Source organism: Citrus sinensis, chromosome 2 (assembly GCF_022201045.2).
Source record: "Citrus sinensis cultivar Valencia sweet orange chromosome 2, DVS_A1.0, whole genome shotgun sequence".
Taxonomy (NCBI): domain Eukaryota; kingdom Viridiplantae; phylum Streptophyta; class Magnoliopsida; order Sapindales; family Rutaceae; genus Citrus; species Citrus sinensis.
In genome coordinates this window covers 794,542-822,164 of record NC_068557.1, presented here as the reverse complement: position 1 = coordinate 822,164, position 27,623 = coordinate 794,542, and the positions used below count along the sequence as shown (strand labels likewise).

General features: G+C 34.1%; 3 protein-coding genes and 1 long non-coding RNA gene across 10 annotated transcripts; 1 reads left to right on the top strand and 3 right to left on the bottom strand.

The window, feature by feature from the left end:
* Positions 1 to 357: 357 nt before the first annotated feature.
* Positions 358 to 3,658, bottom strand: LOC127899632 (uncharacterized). Of its 6 annotated transcripts, none has more exons than XR_008051514.1 (4): positions 2,754 to 3,658; positions 2,564 to 2,671; positions 1,180 to 1,538; positions 358 to 1,072 (listed from the first exon to the last, which is right to left on the bottom strand). It is a non-coding gene; the product is annotated as an uncharacterized LOC127899632 (long non-coding RNA). The 6 variants fall into 6 exon arrangements; XR_008051515.1 differs by lacking the exons at positions 2,564 to 2,671; positions 2,754 to 3,658 and adding exons at positions 2,208 to 2,301; positions 2,446 to 2,535; XR_008051511.1 differs by having other exon boundaries at positions 359 to 1,072; positions 2,590 to 2,671; positions 2,754 to 3,657.
* An 8,582-nt stretch (positions 3,659 to 12,240) lies between these two features.
* LOC127899869 (cytochrome P450 83B1-like) lies at positions 12,241 to 14,239 on the bottom strand. Its single transcript, XM_052434009.1, has 3 exons — positions 13,766 to 14,239; positions 13,114 to 13,434; positions 12,241 to 12,843 (listed from the first exon to the last, which is right to left on the bottom strand). The coding sequence occupies exons 1-3, from the start codon at positions 14,237 to 14,239 to the stop codon at positions 12,241 to 12,243; spliced, it is 1,398 nt and encodes a 465-aa protein (XP_052289969.1).
* A 693-nt stretch (positions 14,240 to 14,932) lies between these two features.
* Positions 14,933 to 16,845, bottom strand: LOC127899721 (cytochrome P450 83B1-like). The gene is made up of 2 exons (XM_052433436.1): positions 15,915 to 16,845; positions 14,933 to 15,725 (listed from the first exon to the last, which is right to left on the bottom strand). The coding sequence occupies exons 1-2, from the start codon at positions 16,824 to 16,826 to the stop codon at positions 15,120 to 15,122; spliced, it is 1,518 nt and encodes a 505-aa protein (XP_052289396.1). The 5' UTR covers positions 16,827 to 16,845; the 3' UTR covers positions 14,933 to 15,119.
* A 1,789-nt stretch (positions 16,846 to 18,634) lies between these two features.
* Positions 18,635 to 24,222, top strand: LOC127898632 (caffeic acid 3-O-methyltransferase-like). 2 transcript variants are annotated; one of them, XM_052433444.1, is made up of 4 exons: positions 18,635 to 19,101; positions 23,040 to 23,353; positions 23,500 to 23,564; positions 23,680 to 24,222. In XM_052433444.1, exons 1-4 carry the CDS (start codon positions 18,683 to 18,685, stop codon positions 23,980 to 23,982), a joined length of 1,101 nt encoding a protein of 366 aa, XP_052289404.1. In that variant the 5' UTR covers positions 18,635 to 18,682; the 3' UTR covers positions 23,983 to 24,222. The 2 variants fall into 2 exon arrangements, with proteins under 2 accessions (XP_052289404.1, XP_052289402.1); XM_052433442.1 differs by lacking the exon at positions 18,635 to 19,101 and adding an exon at positions 22,244 to 22,924.
* Positions 24,223 to 27,623: the final 3,401 nt, after the last annotated feature.

The following is a 27,623-nucleotide window of genomic DNA, read 5'->3' as shown; positions in this document are numbered from 1 at the left end:
ACAATATTTGGTGTTACACAGTACTGTATTAATTTTTAGTTATATTATGTTTGGTGTTGCACTGTACTGTATTAATTTCTTTTGGTGATTAATTTTAATTATATATTTAGAAAATAATATCTACTAGTACTTAGAAAAATACTAAATATAGAAGTGTTAAATTAAGAATTTTTACATCAATTTTTTTTGTTTAAAAAAAAGAATCATAATTCTTTTATTTAAACTAACAAATTCTAAGATTTACAATGATATAAGATTTATTTTTTCAATAATTCGTAAATATATAACCTATGAAATAAAGATTAAAACAAATAATCCAATCAAATAGCATTTAAAAACTATCACATCATAAATAAAACAAACTATCACAAGATTCATTCAAAGTTAATAAATACTTCAAAAACATCACAAATTAGTAAGTAACACAATAGTTGTTTGCATCCGATAATTTAAGTACACACATCTACAAGCCAAACTACTAGTTGGTTATGTCATTGTTTAGTTAGAAATCCATACTCTCTAATCAAATTCCACCTCTCCTCTCATGCTCACACAAAAGCATCCTAACATAAGCCAACTTACGATCACGATCATTTCGTAATACTTTGAAAGCCCTTATATGTGAAGGCTTCTCAACCATCAAATTTAAGGCAATAAGCTCGTCATCCACAGAAAGTCCCATCGAAGCAAGCTCTTTACCAATGTAATCATGATCTTCACTACTTCCAAACATATTCTGAGACATGTCAGTGTTGGCTTGGTGAAATGCTGAAACCAATTTGTCAATATCACCAGCAATTTGTTCATCTAATTTAGACCTCCTCCTGTTTGATGATTGTGAACGTGATCGAGTAGTGTATTGAGAATTTGAAGGCAGTGTAGTCGACATTGGAGAACCTTCATCATCAATCTCATTATCATCATCATGAATTTCTTCTTAAAGTGCTGCATTAGCCATATCATTTGGAGTTTCTGCTGAACTTCCAATTGCACGGTCTTTTCCAAATATGTTTGCTAGCCTCTCATAATATGGAAATGGCTTATCTCTCCAATTGCTTGCATCTCTATGGGACTACAATAATAAAATAAGATAATTAAATAAACTCTATTATATTCATAACAAACAAATTAAGGACAATGTTTATAAATGATGACATAAAAAAAAAATTCTTTACTAACCTCGACATATGATCTCCATACTTCATCATTGTCAACCACTACACATTTTCTCACTTCATTCCAGCCAAAACCGCTAGTGTTCAACATATCAAATATCACTCCATAACTTTTCTTCCATATCCTTATCTTAGAGTCAATATGTGGATACGCCTTCAAACTGCTCCCTGGTAATAGTTTTTCTAATTCATTTTCAATATATTTGTAACTTCAAGATTTAAAGGTGCCGTTATCAGCTCGACCACCATTTGCAACTACAGCATCTAAAATGTTCAACATTGCCTCTTCTTCGTCTTTTGTCCATGCTCGTCTTGATCCTGTCTTATTTCCAGTAGTATGGCTTGGTCCTCCACTCTCCATTCCTACAAAATGAATATTATAACAATTTTTGAACAAGTAACTAAAATATAACACCAAGTCAGTTCACATCAATAAACCTCGATAAATTTCTAATGACATCAAATATAAATACAAGGTTACAACCTTAGACATTTTCCTAATGACATCTATATACTAACAAAAGTATAGCCTTCGATGCTTTCCTAATCACATCTATATACTAACAAAAGATGTTTTCCTAATGATATCTGTATACTAACAAAAGTACAGCCTCAGATATTTTCCTAATCACATGTATATACTAACAAAAGTACATGCTCGGAAACTTTCCTAATGACATTTATATACTAACAAAAGTACATGCTCAAATGATTTCTTAATGACATCTATAAATTAGATAAGTCCAAATTTCCAAGCCAATTATTATACATAGTAGTAGCTAGATCATTCCTCCAACTCGTCCACTGGTCTGAAGCTTTAATGCTACTTATACTATCATTATCTTCTACTTCATTATTAGGTAAGTCAATTAATTCATGCTCCATTGGATCCACAGACATTTCTCTCCTAATCGAATTATGCAATAAACAACATGCAGTAATAATGCAACATTGGGTTTTAATTGGATAAAATGAAGGACTTCGAAGAATAGCCCATCGCATTTTGAGCAATCCAAAACACCGTTCAATTACGTTTCTTGCTGATGAATGTTTCATATTAAGGACTTCTTCTTTATTGCGAGGTGCACACCCATCTCTCCATTCCGATAAATGATATCTTGTTCCCCTATATAGTGCAAGGAATCCTTCAGCATTTGTATATCCGACATCCACAAGATAATAATAACCTATTTATTTCACATAAGCTTTAATATAATTTTGATTTTGAATATGTAATTTGATTAAATTAATTTTTTGGATTGAGTAATACCTGCAGGAACTTTTAAACCAGTTGGTTTATTTAATGCATCGCGAAGTACTCTTAAGTCAGAGGAAGAGCCTTCCCATCCGGGCATCACGAAGATGAATTTCATATCTTGTGAACATACCCCTAAAACATTTGTAGCAATCTCACCCTTTCTTGTTCGATATCTTGGTTTATCATTTTCTGGCACACGGACTCTAATATAAGTTCCATCCAATGCTCCGAAGCAATTCTACATGCACAAAACAAATGAAAATTTAATTAGCACTAAATTGTCAATCACTATAATAAAATATAAGTAATTAAAAATGTACCTTAAACTACTTCCACCTCTCATCAGTGCAATTCTCTGGTACGGGATCTGGCACCCTTAGTAAAACATCGTGTAGCCGTATTACTCAGTTTAACACTGAATTGAAGTATCTACTAACAGTCTCACCAGATCTAAAAAACCTACTACCAATTGTGCGATTCTTAACATGATGAGACAAAGTGTGTAAGAACATGCAAACTTGCTCTTCAACAGCCAATGAACCAGTAGCCTTTAGTCCCCTCGATCGAAGTAGCTCACATAGTAGGCCAAATGTCCTTCTATCCATTCTCAGTTGATTTACACATTGAATGTCACTATTGCCTATAATGCTATCTAAGTATTGTAGTCGAGTAGCATGGAATTGGAATGTACGACTACGAATCATTTTTCCTTCATTATGCCTTCAGATCAACATCATTAATAAAAAATACATCACAATGAACATGAACCTCAATTTCATTTGCCACATGATGGAAGAAAATTTTCTTCGCATGTCCATATCTAACACAACCAGTAAAATGAGGGAAAAAAAATCAGCTAGTAGACCATTTGATAAATTTCCATAAAGTTAGATTAGATTTCCATATAAAGGCTATGTTTCAACACTTGAGCTAAATAGAATCACAAAGAAGAGAATAGAGGCAAATGATGATGATAAATAATAATAATAATAACAACAACAACAACAACAACAACAACAACAACAACAACAACAACAACAACAACAACAACAACAACAACAACAACAACAAAATCATGCCTATCACACGATATAATAGAGGGTACAGGAAATATATTGAAATCCAAGGAATTATATATCATAAGTCATTTCTTGTTGAACAAATAATAAATGGTAAGAAATTGAACTCACTAGAAGCAATCAGCAGCCGTTGGAAGGAAATTCCAGTTTAAGTATTTGTTTTGCAACCTAAATAAAAATAACCCATTGAAATGAATAAAAAAGATGTCAATTTTAATGAATAATTAAATCTGAAAAAAAATTCATATAAAGTATGCAACATTTGCTAGCTACAATAGCTATAAATATGTGTGTGTATTTAGCAACTAACAAGTCTTTATAAAATTCATATGAGTACTTAAACTCAAACTCTTTTACTCATACACTATTTTTTTTTCCTTTTAATTTATGAATGGACAACAAAACTTGAGAAACTTTTTTATCCCCACACAATATGAATTTGTCCAGGAAAAGATTATCCATTGCACCAATAATACTCTACAGGTGGTCATATATTATATAAAAGAAGATAATGTTCAACAATAATGATATTTTGAATTTTTTGTTTGGTCTTTAATCATTTGTTCATAAAGTTACTGTCTTTTTGAATTTTATCTTTTGACCAAAAAGTGCAGCATAGTTAGTTAGTAATGCAAATTCTTGCTAACATAAATAATAATAATAATAATAATAATAATAATAATAATAATAATAATAATAATAGTAGTTAATTATCCAGTGTTGCTAACACTATTATAAAAGCTTTAGCTTCCTTGTATGCTTTACGCCTCCAATCATCATGATAAAAGATGAACTACCAGTTCCTTATAATGCTTAGACTCCACATTTGGCTACCTATTACTAGTTGTTAATTATGGGAAAAAAATGTAGAAGAAGAAAGAGAAAATAAATAAAAGTGGGAAGTTATATCAATAACTAAAAAGAAGGTTACGGTCGAGGCTGAACTGCCAATTGCGACAAACAGAAACGTAACCTCACAAAATGTAATTTCAGTCATCCAGTTTGTTGCCAAGCGCTAGAACAGGGTTGTAACTTCAGTTACTCTTGTTGAATTGTGCAACTTCCTTTTTAATGTAACCCATGTAATTGATTCTGCCTTACCTCATTATTAACATGTTCTCCCAAACAAAAAAAAACAAAATCCATTTTCATATACAGCTAAATAGGTTACTAGCTTTAACAAGCTTCTAATTGCGGAGGGTTGACAGATTTATGACTCGATATTATAATTCGATTTTAATCACTAATTTATTGTATTATTGTATTAATTGTCGTGTGAATAAATTGTGTAACAATAATGATATTGCTCAAATTGCCAATCATACACTATGAACCAGACTACTTTTTCATATGAACCTAATAAAAAAATTGACAGGAAAAGCATGATTTGAACAAATGGATGACCAACTTTCTAAAAAGAAAGAAAAGGAAAAGAACAATAAAAACTAAAAGCAAACAGATGATCAGGACCACAACTTTTCCATTTTACTGCAGTATTTCACACACACATATATAAAGTATATGCAGGGACGTTATTCCTCTGTTCTCATCTAATCCAAACAGGGGCAATTTTCTATACTTGGCAAAAAACCCACAGCGAGCAATTAGCCCCTTATTTTCCATAAAATTCAATTGCTACGAATGTTTGATTATAACGGAAAAACATGATTAAATTGAAAGCAAATAAAATAAAACCCTAATCTCGAAATTAAACCTAAATTAAAAAATTAAACCCAAATGAAATATCAAACCTTAGGTGGTGAAGGATAGGGAGAACAATTGTACTGCACAATAGAGATGGTGTTGCAGCGGAGGTGGTGTCACGCAGTGGGGTACAGTGGAGGTGGTATCACGTAGTGGGTGGGTGTCGCACGATGAAGTTACGGTGGAGTTGGTGTCACACAGCAAAGGCTGCTAATGTGGTGGTGGAGCATCGTGGAGTTGGCTCTTGTTAAGCCACTGCACAGGAGAAATCACAGATCGAACAAGGAGAGCTATTTTGGTTTATTTGAGGATAAGGTGAGAACGAGAGGGAAGTCTAATTTTTTTGGTCTTAGAAATAGTTGCAAAACACGCTTAAACCCGACCCCCCCCTTTGGGTTTAGTTTATGCGGGTTTGACAGCATAAAATTTGGAGTTGACCACATTGTAATACTATGTGATGTAATTACCAAACATGGTATAATGATATTCTAATACAATGAGGAGCTCTTATACCATAACCAAACATGCCCAAAATGAATAAAAGTGAAGTTTGTTTGTTTCTTAAAATCTTTCCTCACAAAGCATATTGAATTGTAGAACAACACATTTGTTCGTGAAGAAGTTACACGCCACAATCCCCCTATACTTTGTTGGGAAATTTGGCGGGTGAAGCATAAATGCAATTAAAGTAAAATTGAAAAATAATGATTACACAGTGACATTACAATTTACGTGATTCTTTTAGCTTACATTTACGGGCGAAGACAGAAGAAAGTATTTTACTAGTGAAAATGAATTACAAGTATTATAGTGTTTGTCTCACAATCTAAAATTCCAAATACATCTGAACTCTCAAAAACATTAGAACTAGAGCTCAAAACTTTCAACACTCTCCACTTACACCTCTTGGTACTCTCACTTAAATTAGAGAAAATAGGATGATTGAAGAGGGCAAATGAAGCCTCTATTTATAGGTCAAGCAATGCTGAAAAATCAATAATAGTGGGCATTAAAATAATATAAAATTTCACTCAACTTTCCACTTTGGTGCCAAAGTCAAAAGTTGTGTGCCTCCCACTTATTCAACAAATTTATGCCAAGAGTTAAAAGTTGCATGCTAGCCACATGTAATTATTTGCCACATGCATGCACATGTTCAACAATTCTCCGACTTGGAGACTTGATTAAGAACCAATCATGTCTCCACAACATCCATTCTTTTTCACCATTGTCATGTTGCTTACGTTTTTGTTAGGCCACAAGAGGATCAACTCCATACAAATTTATCAGCATTGATTGACTTATTAAAACATCTGTTAGGTTCTCCTTGGTAGGGATTTTCTTTAAATCCACGCTCCCTCCACCACTACTTATCAAAGGAAGTGGTATTGTGTTGTACAAATTTTATTGAACTCGCAAGTGCACGAATCTATTGTAGAATAGATCAATGGTTACAAGTGTCGATCCCACGAGGAGATGGATTTTAATTATATGTAGAATTAATTTTCTATTATGGTGGTTGGATTTGTGGTGGAAGTGATTTAAATTATCCTAAAATTTAAATTAAAATGGCAAGAAGAAATTGAAGAGAAAACTATTATGATTGAAGCGCTTGGGTATCTGAATCCGTATCAACATGCATCATGGGCTAAATATTCCTTATTAATGTCAATTAAATCATGAGAGGGGTTTCCACACCTCATGAATCACGCTCTAATCAATATGGTGCTAAGGGGTTATCGTGCCAAATAATAATAACCTTGTACTAAGGAGTCGGTGAAACCAGGGCGGTATCTAGACAAGATTATTATTATTTATCGACAAAAGGTCAAAACATCCACAAAAATTAAAGGGGAAGAGAAAATAAATTTACCAAATGAAGCCCAAGACACATGTTGAGACTTCACCTTCAACCCAAATTGAAAGAAAATTAGCTACTCTTAATTAAAATAGGAGCAAAATGGGAATTTATTAAAATACATAGAAAATAGAAGATAAAAAAGGAATTATAGAAAATGGAGTCCAAAAATGGATTTAGAGATGCCAAATTAGAGGGGAGAGGTCCCATTTTTATAGATACATTGATTAAATCATGGCCATCAGATTGAAAACAGTTTGGATGCTCAGGATTGCACCACGTCATCAGTCAACCGTATGCAGTTTGACCACGTGGTTTGAATAGTCAACCGGTTTGAATAGTGACGCGGTTTTGTTGAAAATAATCCTGTGTAATGCATGTACCGTACGCGAGATTTTTGATCCACTGATATGTTGTCACGTCATCGATCAACAATACATAAGATTTTTAATCCAATAGGATCATAACACCTCATCAGTCAATGCCACATCATCGTTCCGTCTATGTAAATAGTGTTGTGAACAGTAACATACACAATACCGTACATGCGAATAGTACCGTACATGTGAACAGTGATATTTTTCCTTTTATGCTCCTCTTAAGGTTTTCGACTATCCTGAGTTCAAAAGTGATGTCCGTTTTGCCGTCTGATTTCTCGTTCATTGTGAAATGGCCATGATGTCCCTAAAATACATAAAATACTTAATTAAAGTAAAGCACAAGTAATTAAATCACAAGAATATTAAATACATAAAAGTAAGGGTGTTAGTAAGACTTGAAATGTAAAATGACGATTTTTTCCTTTATAAATATATATTTTCTAACATTTAACATGTTGTACACCTATTTGCTTTGTCCTAGAATGAAATGCTAGATTCCTTGTAATGTGCAAGGCACTCTGACTATCACAAAACACATAAAATTTTTCCTTATTTGTGTCTGAGCTCCTCCAATGACCTCTGTATCTAAATAGCTTTCCTACAAGCTTATGTGGTTGCCATGTATACTGCTTCTGTTATAGATAAAGCCACCACAGCCTGCAGGTTTGAAACATAGCTTATAACTCCTCCTATAAGTGTTAAACACATTACCAGTGGTGGATTTCTTTTTATCAAGATCTCTTCCAAAATCTGAGTCCACATAGACCCTGACGACAACTTTTGATCCTCCATAATATAATGCAATAAATGAGGTTCCTCTAATATATCTCAAGATCCTCTTCACAGTTTTCCAGTGCTCTCTACCAGGATTCGACATATGTCTACTAATTGTTCCCACTGCTTGTGCAATATCTGGTCTAATGCATATCATATCGAATATCAAACTTTCCATTGATGATGCATAAGGTACTCGAGACATCTCTTTCCTCTTTACTTCATTGCTAGGACACATATGTAAGGATAACTTGAAATTAATAAGAAATTTGCTTACAATTTTGCATGTTGAAGTATCACAAGATTTTCTTCAACTAATTCTTCTAAGAAAACTAAATCTTCTTATTATTTCTGTCTGGTGAATTTGCATACCCAGAATCTTGTTTGTTGGTCCCAAGTCCTTCATTTTAAACTCTCTAGCCAATTATGCATTTAATTCTTGGACTTAATTTTTATTGAGGCCTGCTACCAACATTACATACACATACAATATCAAAATGATAAAATCAATGTCCTCAAGCCTTTAGTAGTATGCACAATAGTTTGAACTGATTTTATTATATTCAAGGCTCATGATGAAGGAATCAAATCTCTTATACCAATATCTCGGTGCCTGTTTGAGACCGTATAGAGATTTGTTCAACCTATAAACCAAGTTCTCATTTCCTGTTTCAGCATAACCTTCTGGTTGGAATAGTAACTTTACTCTTGTCCGTGTTACTAATTAATATTTCCTACATATATACAAATAAAACTGTATGTGTTATACAAGAGAGATGGCAACCCAAAATTGATGATTCAAACTGCGGTGGCTAAGTATACTTGAAAACCACTTGGCCAAGCATGTTAATGGGGAACAACTAGTTGAGAAATAAAATTAATTTTCGGTAAAAGGAATAGATTATTTACATACCATGATCACTACTTTGACATCATCCAATGTCAAAGCACTAGCTTTAGTGAGACTAAGTAGGTCATCGATTAAGTCCCCTTGCTGACCAACAATTTTTGGGCGCTTTGGATCCAAATGGTCATTGATGAGTTATTGATAATATTGATCACAATCTTTGAAATGCTTTCGGAGATGACGATGCATTCGTTTGAGTCTATCGAGCCAATTATTGATGAAAGAAAAAGAGCAATCTGAGAACAAAAAGGCCTAAAAAAATAGGTGAGTTTCTGCAAAAAGATAATCCAATCTATTTACAACTGCTGAGCCATCATCTTCAAACCTCTTACTAAAACCGAATCTGAAAATAATATTACGTACCAAAGTCTGTTGAAAAGTCAAGAGACAATGCATGGTAAAACTTGTGGTGGCTGACAATAGCATGCCAAAAGAAAGTGGGTTATTGAGCATGGGCAAAACATGTGCATGCATGAGCTTAGAAATTGGCCGACAAACAATTATAGAGTAGAGAGGCCGTGAAGGAATTATTGAATACTTAAATGGCGAGGACCTCTTATAAAAAAGAAGCAATCAATTGTGAAGCATCCTAAAATTAAGAAAACAATTCAAGTGAAGAGTTGTTTAGTGAGTGAACAATCAGAGTGTATGAGCAATTAAGAGTTTTTATATTTTTTTCTTTCAAGTGTGTGTGAGAATATTAGATGTATTTAGTTTTTGGAAAGTGAGGTTCGTTACTCAAAATTGTACTCTAATAATTGTTAATAAAATAATTATTTTTCTCTTACTCTCGTGGACATAGGCATAATAGCCGAATCAAGTTAAATTCTTGTATCCTTTATTTTTCTATAATTATTTGGTGCGCTTGATTCATCACTCTGTGCACATTGCACAACAAGTGGTATCATAGCCAAAGGTTCATATCTAAGATTATGACATGTCGAAGGTTCGTACTTGGGATATACGAATCACGTATATGGGATAGCATATTGTTCGCGTATATGGTACTACTCGCAAAAACAGTGAAGATGATCATTCATACTTGTGAGATAGTCTATTTTAAGAAGTGTGTATTTATTCATGTCTAGGAAAGTTTAGTAAACAAGGTAATATGTCTAAAGAGTTTAGATTTTAAGTGGGACTGTTGGATCCCTTCCATTCTCATAAGAACTTTCCTAATACATTTATTCACACAAAATTAACATCATAAAGGCTATTCTTTCAAGTAGGAATAGTTTGTTGAGAAAATAGTAGAAGACGAAACTTCTAGAAATGGGGAGAGATCTACCCAAAATGATTTCAAGAGACGCTTCAGGTGGGGGGCAAGAGTTGTCACTTCACCATTCAGCACCTGTTATAGGAGGACAAAAGATTGATGTTGAAAAGTTTGATGAGAAAATCAACTTCGATATGTGAAGGCTCGAAGTTATGGATGCCCTTATTCAAATCAATCTCGATGTTGTTTGGAAAAATAAAAGACACTTATATAACGAAGAAGCTTAGAATAGCATGAACGACAAAACCTATGGTCAGATCACATCTTCCTTGACCAATGAGGTGAAATATCTAGTGAAAGATGAGAAGTGTGCGATAACTTTGTGGCATACATTGGAGGAAAAGTACCTACTAAAAAGTCCTGAAAAATCACATTCATGCAATGAGCTAGGTATATGGTTTTTTTAATGGAGCCTGAGGTGTCAATGCACAACCATGTCTCAAGAATTGAAAAATTACTCAGATTTGAAGAACCTTGATGAAGATATTAAGGATAAAGTCAAGGCTATAATCCTACTACACACACTTCCAAAAGAATATAGCCATTTTGTGACTATCTTATTATATTGTAAAAGCGAGATCATCTTTAAAGATGTTTGCACAGCATTGACCAATTTAGAAATTCAGAATAATGATAAACATTCCTAAAGAGTATCGTTTAGAGCTTTGTTAGCCAAAAAAAGGACGATAGAGAAAAAGAAAAAGTGTGGTGGAAAGAATTCTAGGTCCAAATCGAGAAGCAGAAAGATAAATCGAGATTAGTATGTCTTTTGTCATGAAATGGGCTATTGGAAGAAAGATTGTTCGAACGCTCAGAAAAGATATGAGAATAAACTAGTAGCAGCAAACGTGGCACTGGTAAAGGCAAATAAGCATTAATTTTTCTACGTTTTTGGCGAAAAAGCAACAAATTAAGAAGAGAAAAAAGGATGACAAGAACGATTGAAGCCATTTTTTTTTTTTTTGGAGCAATTAGCTAGTTAGTCTTGTGCAATACAAATTAACAACACACATCTGCCTACCTATTTTTAACGTGCCCATCCGACCTTTTTGTTAACATTTTTTTTTAAAAAACAATTGGTAATTATTAGATAAGAATATAAAACTAATTAGATTTTAATTATATATTACTATATATTCATGTGTGTTAGAAAATTGTTGTAGAAAATTATGAAGAATTAAGCACTGATCAGCCCAACATTGAATCTAATTCCATGTGTCGTATGATATGTGAGCAGATGGTGCTCCTCTTGTAGTATGAGAATGCCCTTAGACCTAAAGGCGAAGCTACCTAATGCCTAGGTAGGCTTAAGCAAATCACCATTTTTTGGTAAAGATTTAAAATATCATGTAAAACAATAAAAAATTAAAACCACATTAATGGTCAAGCAACCTTCAACTACGAAAACTTTTACCTTCCACTTTTATTGTTTTATTTTTAATTTACACAAAAATAAATTATTCAATTTGTTTCTCTCTCATAAAATGTTTTAATTAGCTGTTAGGTAATCGAAGGTCCAATGGCATCAACTGATGTTGAGGACACGGAAAATAGCTTAGCAATATCAAAATTGATTATTTTATTAAAACTTACAAAATATTTTTTAAAATTTATTGGACATTAAAGAAATTTCCAAGGACTAATCTTTGTTGTTGTTATTATTATTATTATTAGTTTTTAAAGTGAATGATTCCGTTTGGGTTAGAATTTTATTTAAATAAAAAAAAGAACTACAAAACAAGACACTTAATATTGAGATCCCTAACATTACTCACAGTTATTATGATCCTCAAACAAGAAATATATATAAACGTTAACAATCCAAGTTTTCATATAAATTTGGTAGCTGCAAGCCTGAGAGGATTCTTCTTGTGCTGGGTAAATCCGGGATTAGCATCATAATCCAAGTCATCAATCTCCATTCCATGCGGCATTGTCCAATCCAATTTGTAAAGAAGATTGGCAAGTGCAAGCTCCACAATCGGCATTGCTATAGGTAATCCTGTACAAATTCTTCTACCGGCACCAAATGGGATAAATTCAAAGTTTTGACCTCCCATATCAATATTAGAGCCCACAAATCTCTCAGGAATAAATTCGTCTGGTTTATCCCAAACTTGGCCGTCCCTTCCTATTGCCAGCACATTAACGAAAACCGTTGTCTTAGCTGGTATGTGATAACCATCGATAACGCACCTTTCTGTGGTTTCTCTTGGGAGGAATTGAGCCGCTGGTTGAAATCTCAATGTCTCTTTGACTACAGCCTTAAGATACTCTAATCTTGGAAGATCATCTTCATCTACAAAGCCTTTATCTTTTACTACATATCTTACTTCTTTTTGAACCTTCTTCATTGCTTCAGGATTCTTCATTAGGTTGGTCATAGCCCATTCGAGAGTAACTTTAATTGTGTCCATGGCAGCAATATTTTCCTGCTTGCAAAAAATAAATAAATAAATAAATAATCAAACATATATATCACGAAAATTTAATGTTTTTTGTCTAATTAGAAAAGAAAAAAAGCTGAGAGTTTTTTTTTTTAAATGAGAGAGGAGCAAAAAACCCAAATTAATTGGTTAGACCCCTACTTCTCCAAGATTCGTATACAGATTGTCAGCTAATTAAAGTTCCTTGAAAACTCTGGCTAAGTGCTGGGGACAGCTAAGAATTTAAATTAATTTTGAGTGAAAAAAACATAGTACCATGATCGTCGATTTGATACTATCAAACGTTTGATGATCGTCAGCAATTTTCATCTCAGTAAGTAAAACATCAATTAAGTCCTCTTGCTCAGCAACTTTTGGTCGCTTTGGATCCAAATGGTCCTCGATGAGTTGCTGATAAACTTTATCACAATCACTGAAATTATTTCTGAGGCGACGATTCCATCCTGTGAGACTATCGAGCCAACATCCCACGAAAGGCAAACAATCTCTGAAAAAGACTCTCCCCACCATGGCCTGAGTCTCCGCAAAAACAGAATGGAGTCTACTTACAGCTGCCGTGCCTTCATCTTCGAACCTCTTGCCAAAACCAACTCGAAAAATAATATAACGTATAAGAGTCATCGCTATCTCGCTCAGGTTGATAGGTGCTTCCGATGAGACATAATCATCAGCAGCAGCAGCAGGTGCGGCGCTTAATTTTGATATATATATTTTTTTTTTGGTTTAAACCATCCGATTTCCGGCGACCGTATTGGGCCCCGACTAATTCGGATTCGGGGTGTAGTCACAGTTAAGGCTCTTTACCCCTCCCAAATGGTGTGTTTAGTGAGGATCGAACCCGAGAGCTCTTCCCACTTACCCAGCCTGCGCCGCCAACTGAGCCACAACCGTTTGGTTAATTTTGATATTTTTCAATCATACGGAAAATCTCTTCTGTTTGAACTTGACGAAATTGCTCAGTTCTATTAGCGCTAAGTATATGGGTGACAAATTTTTTCTTCATCTCTCTCCAGCTATTATAATGTGGTGTCAAAGTGAGACCCAAGAAATTGTAAGATAACTTTTGCGTGCCACTCAAAGCTGGCCTGCTAGAAAATTGAAGATCGTGAGTTTTGAAGGCCTCTTTAGCCAATTTTGCTGAAGAAATTACTATGGTTGGTCTAAAACCAAGACGCAGAGAAAAGATGGGACCATATTGTTTAGAAAGTTTCCAAAAACAAAATGCAAGGTTTGTGGCATCGAGCTGGTGTAGGTTACCGATTAGGGGGAGACCAGGAGGGCCAGGTGGAAGTTTAGCCCTTGTGTTTTTTCTGTGTTTTTGGAGAAGAAACAATAGAAAGATGGGAAGACAAAAAAGGATCACAAGAACAAGTAGAGCCATTCCTTTTTTTCTTGGCAATTAGCTAGGTATTCTTGTGCAGTACAACAACAACAGACCTTTGCCAATTTATATATAATGAAACATAGGCGGATTGAAGCCTTCGCTGGATGAGATCGGGAACATGCCTCCTTTTGGGTTTGCTTACACCAGCTGGATGAGATCGGGCAAAATGCAAGGTTTGCTTACACCAGCTGCATATTGTACTCGCTTATCTTGAACAAAAATAAAAGTATATCTTGTATATATTACCATTAATTGAGAAATGAATCAATTAGATACATACTGAGTTTATTATATTAATCCGATGTTTTATTGCTTTGAGTATCTAGCATTAGTTTCTTCATTTAATTAACTTGGTAGAGAATTCCAAATCATGGAACATTCTTATTTATTTGAATCCTGGAAATCAGGAAGAGGTGACGAATAATTAACACTATTAACACTGCTTCGCACACCAGCCAAGTGATCGATGCACAATCTTCAAACTCCGCACCACAAACTCCGGCCAAAGCACTAATCTCTTTCACTTTCTTAGTTCCAATCGAACCTGATGACGGGACTGATTTTATCGTCTGACAGATACAGGTCTTGGCTGCCGTTCGTGGGTTATTGGCTTGTTCCTCTCCCTGACCCTATTTTTTCGTTGAATCTTTGAATGAAAATGACAATGATTTCAATTGGGCTAAAATTTTATTAAACCACTAAAAGAAATTAACAAAGAGCAAAAGCAATCTAGAAAAGCATTATGAGCTTTGGCTTTAAAAGAGAGCTGAGTAGCACCCCTCACCGTTACATATTATGATCCTCGAACAAACAATAACCGTAAAGAAAAGTGCTTGCATGCAAACTTATTTGAATCACAACACTAATGACTAAACCATCATATAGATTTGGTTGCCACGAGCTTGAGAGGCTTTTTCTTGTGCTGGGTAAGGCCAGGCGTAGCCTCAAAATCCAAGTCATCAATCTTCATTCCATGAGGCATTTTCCAATCAAATTTGTAAAGAAGATTGGCAAGTGCGAGCTCCACACTGGGCAATGCTATAGGTATCCCTGGACAAATTCTTCTGCCGGAACCAAATGGTATAAATTCAAAGTTTTGTCCTCCCATATCAATGTTAGACCCCACAAATCTCTCAGGAATAAATTTGTCTGGCTTATCCCAAACTTGAGGGTCCCTTCCTATTGCCCACACATTAACTAAAACCATTGTCTCAGCTGGTATGTGATAACCATCGATAACGCACCTTTCTGAAGTTGCCTTTGGGATGAATTGAGCCGCTGGTTGAATCCTCATTGTCTCTTTGATTACAGCATTGATATACTCTAATCTTGGAATATCATCTTCATCTACAAACCCTTTATCTTTAACCACACTTCTAACTTCTTCTTGAGCCTTCTTCATTGCTTCAGGATTCTTCATTAGGTGGGTCATAGCCATTTCAATAGTAACTTTACTCGTGTCCGTGGTACCTATAAATATTTCCTGCATATATGCAAATTAAAGCACATGTATTAAGCAAGTGCATTATACGAGAAATGGCAAACCAAAATTGATGATTCGAACTGGGGTGGCCAGGTATACTTGAGAACCACTCGGCCAAGTACGTCAGTGGGGAACAACTAGATGAGAAATAAATTAATTTTTGGTAAAAGGAATAGATTATGCATGTACCATGATTGCTGCTTTGACATCGTCCAATGTCAGATCACCAGCTTTAGTGAGATTAAGTAAGTCGTCGATTAAGTCCCCTTGCTGACCAGCAGCTTGTGGTCGCTTTGGATCCAAATGGTCATCGATGAGTTGTTGATAATATCGATCACAATCTTTGAAATGCTTTTGGAGACGGCGATGCATTCCTGTGATTCTATCGAGGCAATTACCGATGAAAGAAAAAGAGCAGTCTGAGAAAAAAATGGTCCCAGACAGGAGCTGAGTTTCCGCAAGAAGATAATCCAATCTATTTACAGCTGCTGGGCCATCATCTTCAAAGCGCTTGCTAAAAGTGACTCTAAAAATAATATTACGTACGCAAGTCATCGCTATCTCGCTTAAGTTGATTGGCACTTTGGATGAACCATCTTCATCAGCGGCATCGCCTAGCTTTGATATTTTTTCAACCATACGGAAAATCTCATCCTTTCGAACTCGACGAAATTGCTCAATTCTATTAGAGTTAAGCAAAGAGGTGACAAATCTTTTCCTCATGTCTCTCCATTCATTGTAATGTGGGGCAAAAGTGACGCCCAAGTAATTGTAAGATAGCGTTTGCAGGCCAAGCAAAACTGGCCTGCCAGCAAATTGAAGATCGTGAGTTTTGAAGGCCTCTTTAGCCAATTTTGCTGAAGAAATTACTATGGCTGGTCTAAGACCAAGACGCAGAGAAAAGATTGAACCATATTGTTTGGAAAGTTTCCATAAATAAAATGCAAGGTTTGTGGTATCGAACTGGTGGAGGTTACCGATTATGGGGAGACCAGGAGGGCCAGGTGGAAATTTAGCGCTTGTGTTTTTTCTGTGTTTTTGAAGAAGAAACAATAGAAAGATGGGAAGACAAAAAAGGAACACAACAACAAGTAGAGCCATTCCTTGTTTCCTTAGCAAGTAGCTGGGGAGTCTTGTGCATACAACAACAACAGACCTATTCCTACTTATATATTATGATGCATGGGCGGATTAAAGCCTTTCGCTGGATGAGATCGGGCACATCCCTCTTTTTGCGTTTCGATAATTTTTTATTCTTCATGGATGTTCAATTACGACTGGTGGATGAGATGGGGCACATGCCTTATTTTGAGTTTTAAAACTTTTTTATTCTTCATAATAATTCATAGCAGTCTTCTTTTTCTTTTTATTGTATAAGCACGAGGTTTGCTTATGACTTATAAACACATATAAGCACGAGGTTTTCTTTTTATTTTATAATTGCTTATGAGCACGAGGTTTGCTTATAAGCACGAGGTTTGCTTATGACTTATAAACACATATAAGCACGAGGTTTGCTTATAAAATAAAAAGAAAAAGAAGACTGATATGAACTATTACGAAGAATAAAAACGTTTTAAAACTCAAAGGATCAAAATAGTCATGTTTCTTGTATGTGTACCAATAATGTATATCTGAAAGGATCAAAATGGGAGAGCAATCTCATTATAATGCTATAGCAATAATCACCTACGTTTAATTTATTGATCCTGTAAAATTAAGATGCGGTTACAAAGAAAGATAATATGTGGCCCTAAATTCTGTTAAATCAATAATAACCAATTGCATTTATTGATCCTGTTGAAAAAAAAAACTACTGAATTTGTTTTTTGAGTTAGACTATTGGCACCCTCTTGTTACCCTCTTAAAATTCATTTTCTAAATATACCCTATTAAATAATTTGAAACATCAGATAATTTTTATTGACACCCTTTTTTATTCCAGAAATATCCCTACTTCGCTCTTTTCTCTAAAGAAACCCTATTCATGATGTCTCTTTTCTTAATTTCTTTAGGTACGTAAACAAAACTTTCTATGTTTCTCTTGTTGATAATGTTAATCGTGCATCTTATATAAAAGAAAACGGTTAATATCTTTTTGGGATTGATTATTTTTATGGTAGTTTGTCTTTTGTCTAACTTTTCATAGACTTAAAATTCAAAATAAGAAAAAAATTAAAATTTGAATGTCCTGAGTACATCTAAAGGTTCACAACAAGTCGTGGGATGCTTTCATCTCTATCTATTTTTATTCATAACATTTTTCCGGGATTTGACTCTTTTTTTACGCATGAAACAAGATATCATTGATATTTTTTGAGATAATTAAGAATAAAGAATAGTACAATATAAATTAATGAATTTATTTTAATTAATGTAAATTAGTTTTACCACAGGTAAATGGTATTCATCAAACTCTTAAAAAGGGAAAGAATAAATCTGCAGCTGTGTGTGTGGTCCTTAAATTTTATTTGTGACTTTGCATTGGCTGTGGGTATGTGGGGCGTTTTCAGTTAGGGGTAAATTTGTAAAAGAAAATAAGGGAGTTTTAAGAGGATAATGCAGGTGTGCCAATAGCACCACTCAATTTTTTTTTTTTTTTTTGTTGGCAATGGCTGGGAATGGCCCATCTCTGGAGCGATAACCTATTTAATTGGAACATTATTAGCACCGATGCCTTTCAAACATGTAACTTACTCAATTTGAACACGTGATGATTTCTGTTTATGGTTGGGGCTGCTCGATCAAAATTTCATTATTAGCTGAGATAGCCCTCCCACCTTGACCCTTTGAGACATGCTTGGACGTATGTTAATAACAGAATATTAATTAATGTTAGCAATTTCCACACACACACACTATATAAAGGTTTAGCGTTCCATAAACTAAGCACTACTCTTCAGCATCCATACAGCACCTTGTTAGTTTCTCCATTATATCCTAATTAGCCTAAGAAGATGGGTTCACTCCAAGATGATCACCAAGTCGTGTTGAAACCAGCAAGGGATGAGCAAGACTTCTTGTTGGCCATGGAACTCGCTTCCGGCGCAGTACTTCCGATGACCATGAAATCTGCCACTGAGCTTGGTTTGTTGGAGATAATGGCGAAAGTTAGCCCAACTCAACTCTCGTCTTCAGAGATTGCCTCTCAGCTGCCCACAAATAACAAAAAAGCCCCAATAATACTGGACAGAATGCTACGCCTGCTAGCCAGTTACTCTTTTCTCACATGTAATCTTGTCTCGAACAAAGACGGAAGTGTTCAGAGATTATATGGCTTGACACCAGTTTCCAAATATTTTGTTCCAAATAAAGATGGAGTTTCTCTTGCTCCCACTCTGCTCATAATTCAGGACAAAATTAGTATGGATTCTTGGTAATTTGTATTCTAATTTCCTTGTACTCACATTAATTGTATCTGTAGACGTTATAATATAATATATGCACTCAATTAATTAATACTCATATGTGTGCATGATATCTTCCGACAGGTCCTGCGCGAAGGATGCTTTATTGGAAGGGTCGGTACCATTTATGAAGGCACATAATGGAATGGATGGATTCGCGGCTTCTGCCAAAGATGAAAGAATAAATCCATTGTTAAAACCACCAGAATTACCCCTGAAGTTACCATTCCAGTTATTACCCCTGCCTTGTCCTTGGTTATTTCCTCTTCCATTTTCAGTAAAACCACTCCTTCCACCATTAAAATTCCAGTTATTACCCCTGCCTTGATTCCAGTTCCCTTGAGAGTTATTAGAATGCCAGTTCCCTTGAGAGTTATTAGAACTACCCCCTTTCTTCTGAAAATTTCAAGATTGAGCTATATTTGCTGCATAATTGCTTTTCATTTCCTTATTCTCACTAAGTTTATTATTCTCAAGTCTAGCTTCATGTGTTAGCAACATAGAATATGCTTCACTCATATCCATGTTCAATATATTGGCCTCGACATAAACAACAACCAGATAATAAGAATGATCTAATCCAGTAATAAGATGAGTTATGAAGTCAATATCACTAACAGGACTACCAGCTAATGCAAGACCATCAGTAACTGTTTTGAGTTTAGTAAAATACTCAGTCATTGACAGAGAGCCTTTTCTCAAATTATTAAGAAGCATTTTCAGATGAACCTTTTTTGCCATGGATTCAGATCCAAATTGCTTTTCTAGACTTTTCCAAAGTTCAAAAGAGGTTTGAGAGTTTACCACAAGGCTTAGTATATCGACACTTATGGAGGACATGATCCAGTTCAGCAGTAGTTGATCTTGACGCTTCCATGCTCCATATTCTGGATTTTCTTGTGCTTGAGCTTCAGTATTCGAAGAACTAGCTATTCTAGACTCAGAAAACAGATATTGAGTAGGACAGATTTTAGATCCATCAATATAGCTCTCCAATCCATTTCCACGAATTGACGAAAGCACTTGTTGCTTCCAGATCGTGTAATTAGTGCGATCTAGCTTAATTGGAGTGGTGAAGGTAAATGAAGTATTTAGCTGTGAACTTGAACTTGTTAAGGCCATTAGATTGATCTGAAAATAAGCTCTGATACCATGTTAAATGTATAAGATCTGTTTGGTTGGCAGGAAAATAAAGGAAAGTATAAACGAGAGGGAATTCTGGAAAACTGAAAAGATGCTCTGTAAATCTTATTAATCTGAATTGATACAATGATATTTATAGTGAAGCCTAGAATCTTCTAAAGCATGCAAAGCATGAGCTAGAAACAAATCTAAAACGTAACAAACTCTTAGCGGGAATTCAACAACTTAACACAACAGAATTCCAGTTCAGCACTTGACTAAGCACTCCACCTAAGCAACGATAATCCAACTCATCATTTAATCTTAACACAAAGTACATGATAAAGAGATTATTATCTTACATAATTATGTAAGATATATGATTCTTTTATAGCTGTTTGATGAAAATCCAACAATTATAAAAATATAAGATAATAAAATTATGTTATTTCCACAATCATTACTTAAAATTTAAGAATTGTGAAAGAATCATATATCTTATATGATCATATAAGATAACAAAAGTCATATGATAATTGTGCCGATCTGAATTGAGTTATTATATGTATAAATTAAAAGTTATAAACCAAAAAATAAGAAGATGATGTGTAGAGAAATTCTCAATCTCTATTAATTGTGGTTGGCAGCGCTTTTAAGTCCCACTATAATTGACAGATGTGGACCACATAAATGCTAGATTTTTCCAATTGAAACAGGACGGGTGTCGAAAATATTTTTCCTACAGTACATGTGTGCAGCTAAATCTAATGGCTAGGTGCAGCTGTGGTATGGTACCACAGTTGCACCATAGTTTTGTCCTAGTATGTATGAGTGTGGTATTCAATGTCTATTTTCTCATAGATTGTGTTATCAGTGAAACGTGATGAGTGAATATGTGGTGGCAAATGGTCTTTTAAATGTATATGTAGTTAGTTAGTGGGCTCCTAGCCCAACTGGTCCTATTCGGAACCTGATTTCTAGTCTGGGACTCTCATTCTCTTTAACAATCATATATCTATAGTTTGGTGAGAATTGATTTCTCTCTCGCTAGTTTGTAGATTGAGTTTAGGGTTGAATACTAGAATGTGTTTTAGTGATATTGATCCCCCAATTGAATTCTGATAGTAAATATATCAATTGAATCGTACCATATTAAAACAAAAAGAGTCAAATGATTTGTACCATATTAAAAAAAGGGTCAAATTTTGGTATGTTATAATTCTTTTTTTAAAAAAAAAACTAATCTATAGTTATAATAAAACTCAGAGGCACAAGTGTTATTTTAGGTTTATGTTAAACATGTTCTAAGCATAGGTGACACAAAATGATATCTCGGATTTAGAATAATAGTACACTTCTTAAACAATATCTCACTCATATATAACAAGGACCAAAGTAAGAATTACCCATTAATTAATTGATCCGATTACTTAATCTACGCTCTATTAAATATTATAGTTTTGTGATTGTTTCTGTTATATAACTTTTTGTATGTTGTTTTCTTGAAAATTTATATATATATGTTCATGATTTTGCCATTGACTTTATCTTGAGGAGTAACTTGTGGACAATAAATGGATACTTTAAAATTCAATTGAAAATAGAGAAGTGTCAGTACTTAATTTGGCGTATTCGCAAAATGAAATCTTTTGCTTCTATAGTTTTGATTACGGTATCCATATAATAACAAAAGATATACAATTTGTAACACATAAGCATAATTGCAGCATTAAATATTAACTAGTGAGGAAAGGCCACAAGATTGCAAAACAAGAAGCAAAAGATTTAATATCTTACTTGATTCTTTTAATCACCATCGTAATTATTTCATTTCAATATAAATATACGGTAGGATTTTCCCATCTTAAATCATTAAACAATATAGTTTTGGTCTAGGGAAAACTTAAAGTAGATTATGACTAAATTATTTGGGCATGTAGCCCTAGGCTTCACCTTCTCTTCACTTGGTTTATGGCGTCTTTTTAATAACATCAAGCTCCATTCTCTACACCCAAATTCCTTCACATCTCCCCCATGGTTTCCTTCAAAAATAATAAGGCACATAGAGCTCTTCTCCTTAATGGCAGTGAGCTCAATCTTTATAGCCTCTGAGCTTTATTGGGGCTTCCGAATACCCTTACATAACTCAGATCTAATTATACCGTTAAATCGTTTTCGCCATTTTGAGCATGCAACAATCTCACTAAATTTCTTCACTCATGCAGCCTTTGCTATAATTCTCGACAAAATTGGCTCCAAAGCTCATTATGCTCTAACACTTTTCCTTGAACCAATAGCCTTTGGGCAAGACTTCTTGTTGGCCATGGAACTCGCTTCCGGCGCAGTACTTCCGATGACCATGAAATCTGCCACTGAGCTTGGTTTGTTGGAGATAATGGCGAAAGTTAGCCCAACTCAACTCTCGTCTTCAGAGATTGCCTCTCAGCTGCCCACAAATAACAAAAAAACCCCAATAATACTGGACAGAATGCTACGCCTCCTAGCCAGTTACTCTTTTCTCACATGTAATCTTGTCTCGAACAAAGACGGAAGTGTTCAGAGATTATATGGCTTGACACCAGTTTCCAAATATTTTGTTCCAAATAAAGATGGAGTTTCTCTTGCTCCCACTCTGCTCATAATTCAGGACAAAATTAGTATGGATTCTTGGTAATTTGTATTCTAATTTCCTTGTACTCACATTAATTGTATCTGTAGACGTTATAATATAATATATGCACTCAATTAATTAATACTCATATGTGTGCATGATATCTTCCGACAGGTCCTGCGCGAAGGATGCTTTATTGGAAGGGTCGGTACCATTTATGAAGGCACATAATGGAATGGATGGATTCGCGGCTGCTGCCAAAGATGAAAGAATAAATAACCTCTTCAATCAATCAATGCACAATCACACAACTATAGTCATGAAGGAAATTCTTGAGATCTACAAGGGATTTGAAGGGCTGAACCAATTGGTGGATGTTGCCGGTGGCTTAGGTGCAAATCTTAAATCAGTTGTTTCTAAATATCCACAATTAAGGGGGATTAACTTTGATTTACCTCATGTCCTCAAACATGCACCCTCTTGTCCAGGTATATAATTATTCACGTATACGTCACTCGTTGCCAGCTTATTTAATTTTGTAGATCCTTCTCTTACGTAAAATTTTTTTCAATTAATTATCATTTTAAAAACAACGATAATTTCATTTTTCCCTTGTGTTTTAATTCTCGTGAAGGTGTGGAGCATGTTGGAGGTGATATGTTTGTTGAAGTTCCTAAAGGACAAGCTATTTTCATGAAGGTTAATTCTCTACTTAATATTTAATTATTGAAATAGAAAATAAAATATTGATTACGTATGTCAATTCCGAAAATTTTGAAATTTCACGAAATTTTCATATAAATTAATCTCTCAGTGGATACTACATGACTGGAGCGATGAAGACTGTTCGAAGATACTGAAGAACTGCTACGAAGCAATACCGGAATCCGGAAAGGTCATTTTGGTGGAATCAATAGTGCCAGAATTCCCCGAGACTGATATTGTAAGCAAGAATATAGCAAGTCTTGACGTACACCTCTCCAATCTATTTCCCGGAGCAAAGGAGAGGACATTGGCGGAGTTCAAGGCCTTGGCAACAGGAGTTGGATTTGCAGATATGAAAGTTATATGTCGTGTTTACTTCTATTGGGTTATTGAATTCTACAAAACGATCTAAGCATTACGATTTACGAGTGCTGGTCATTTTATGGTTCGCATGCATTTTCTTTTCCTTTTTTTTAAATTAAATGACAGAATCCTGTCCTTATTCTGTCTGATCAACAGTTCTATCTCTTCCCACGTTCCAATAATTTCTAGGCATTGTTCATTTTGTTCCTCCATGACTTTTATAATTTCATTTCTTATAGTAATAATAAACCCGCCTCTTATTGAGATTTATTAAAAATAATTTGCTTCATTTCTCATAATTGTGCTTTACAAAATATCCAGCTATAGGTGCTCATAGTCCAAACCAGTGCACCCAGTTCTGGAAATTCCAATTCATATTTTTTTTTTCAATCTGGTGGATTGGTTGATAGGATAAGATTTAAAATTTTTCCCAATTGGTGGATTGAATACAATTTGCTGTATTGTAAGTGACAATAAGGTTTGCAAATTGATTAATAAAACAAATTATTTGAAAAAAAATAAAATCACAAGTACGACTATAGGCATAAAATATTGAAAAAAAAAATTAGAGAAAGATAGTAGAATTGTTTACTGACAGAGGGATTTGAGGTTGTTTAAAAATGATCATTTGGAAAATGATTAATTAATAGAGTGTGGAGCATCGTAAGCTTGATGACTGGGCAGGCTGAAATAAGCTTGGTCATATTTCAAAATTTCACGGTCGCATTTTGGGGAGGAAAATGGGTTGGGCCCAAACACTGTTTTCGGGGAAGCCCAGGCCTTGAAAAGCCCAAGCCAAACTTTATTTTTCGGAGACCAGGCCTTGAAAAGCGCATCATGTAATTGGGCGACCGTGTATACTGTATAGTAGAGTTTTCCAATTTCAACTTATATCTTAGATTTTTTTTCTTTTTTTTTTAAGAGAAAGTTCAAAAGTTTCATCTTTCTCAAAAAAATTTTAATCGAAATGAGGCAACAAAATGCTCACATTCTTTCGATTATCATTCTTGAAATGGTCCAACTACGTTACCCTTGAGGTTTGGTGCCCCACTTTTTGTCTTTTTCAAATTCACCGTTGCGTGTAACCCAAAAGTTGTATAATGGCTTAGATGTGATTTTAGGTTATTAACATTAAAAGCCCTTCTTGTTCATACAAAATAAGAAAAATCAAAATTTTTAAAATTATGACATATAAGTCCATAATATTCGAATTTTTTTTACACTATTGAACTAGATTTCCAATTAAATAACTTATTCTTACATTTATTAATATATATTTCAATTAATAAATTAATTATTCATTAAAAAATTAACTAATTTATTATATAGTTAAACTACGTATATTATTTATGAACCATAATTAATGATAAATATAAATATGATTTTTTTTTTAATTTTAACATAACAGCAACCAATTTCCTCTCAACCATGTGACCAAGGTTCAAACCCCATAACTTTTTTTATTCCAACACAAGAGATTTTACTATCTCAAGTAAATGTAATGTACAAAATACAGAAATAAATTTAATTTGATATTCTATGTAGTTAATTTTCTTTTGTAACATAAGATTTATTTAACATGCTATCAATTATTTAATTATGTAATAAAGTGTTAGTTTATGAATTTGTAAAATAATTTTTATTTGTTTGAACAATGAGTTTGTATTTTTGGTTGAGTTTTTATCCTTAAATAAAAAGAATAAATTTAATTACACACTTAAATAAATTGATGTTTGTTACTCCACCCCAACAGTTCAAATAGTCATCAGCACACACCCATATGGTTGAGATCTTTCATTAACTTAACTGAGAGAAGGTTAAATTCTGAACAATTACTTTATTTGAAATAATTTAAATATTTCCTTAGTAAAAATAAACTAAAAAATAACTATTTTCTATTTATTCTCTCTTGCTAACATCGCACGTGCACAACAATAGAGATGGCAATTCAGCACATATCTATCAATTAAAATATAAGTAAATTAGTATAATTAATTGAATAATTAATCGTGTTATAAACAGGTTTTCAAATTAAGAGTTTTACAAAGCAGGCAATTGTCTTTATTTCCTATTAAAGCTATTGTGCCTCAAATTCAATCACACAATCCAAAAAACTTTTCTTTCAATTTGTTGTTGTTTGTGTGTATAAAGAGAATAAGTGCTTGAATTTATAGGTGCTTGAATTCTAAACAAATCGTTGGGGGATTTGGAGTGCAAGGAACCAGTTTATTTTTAAGCTGAAGAAGGAAGAACCCCAGATCGTGCTGGCAAAAGCTAAAGCTATCCTAAAGGCCTATAAACAAACCCATGTGCCAGCACTAATTCACATGGATCAGCAGACATGTAAGGCACAACAAAATTGGTCCCCTCCTCTAGCTGGTTATTTTAAGCTAAATGTGGATGCAGCCACAAACCGAGACAAGCAAATATCAGACTTGGGACTAGTTTTTAGCAATGCCAAGGGAATTGTAGTGGTTGCAGCAATTAATTGTTCAAAATTTTGTGGAGATGTGGCCTATGTAGAGGCAGAAGCTATGGAATTCAGTCTACAGGTTGCTGGGAATGCAAAGCTACCCTCCTTAATTGTAGAGACAAATTCTCAAGAGGTAGTAGGTTTTGTGAACAACAGACAGAACAACATGAAAGAGATTTTCTGGGTAGTGGCAGCAATTCAAAGCTTAATGAAGAATTTTACTCAGATTAAAGTTCAATACATACCTAGATCTTATAATGCAATTGCTCACTTTCTAGCTAAGTTAGCAATAGAGAAATGTGAAAATGTTGTTTGGATGGGTTCATACCCTTAAGAACTTATGTCCTTGTTTGCTTCTTTCAATTATTGAAAGTTTATTTCCCTTTCAAAAAAAAAAATGAATTCTAAACAAATTGTGGCATCTAGAAGCAGTAATGCAATTGAAAATTTTTAGGTGCAGGACTAATGTGTGAAAATTTAAAAGTTGTTAGTTTTTCGGTTTTTATAACAAATAACAAGACTCTTTTGGGGGAATAAGTAATAGAATCAGAAGAGAAAAAAAGGACGACAAGAATGGTTAAAGCCATTTTTTTTCATTTGGAGCAATTAGCTAGTTAGTTATGTGCAATACAAATTAACAACACACCTCTGCCTACCTATTTATAATGTGTTGATCCGACCTTTTTATTGACTTTTTTTTAAATACAATTGGTGATTATTGCTTAAGAATATAAAACTAATTAGATTTTAACTATATACTACTATATATTCACGCATGTTAGAAAATTATGGTGGAAAATTATGAAGAATTAAACACTGATTAGCCCAGTATTGAACCTAAATCCATGAGTTGTATGATATGTGGGCGGATGACGTTCCCGTTATAGTATGAGAAGGCCCTTAGGCCCAAAGGCGGAGCTACCTAATTCCTATGTAGGCTCAAGCAAATCACCCTTTTTTTTTGGTAAATATTTAAAATATCATAGAAAACAATAAAAATTTAGAACCACATTAATGATCAAGCAACCTCCAACTACGAAAACTTTTGCCTTCCACTTTATTGTTTTATCTTTAATTTACACAAAAATAAATTATTCAATTTGTTTCTCTTTCATAAAATATTTTAATTAGCTGTTAAGAAATCCAAGATCCAATGGCATCAACTGATGTTCAGGACATGGAAAAGAGCTTAGCAATATCAAAATTGATTATTTTAT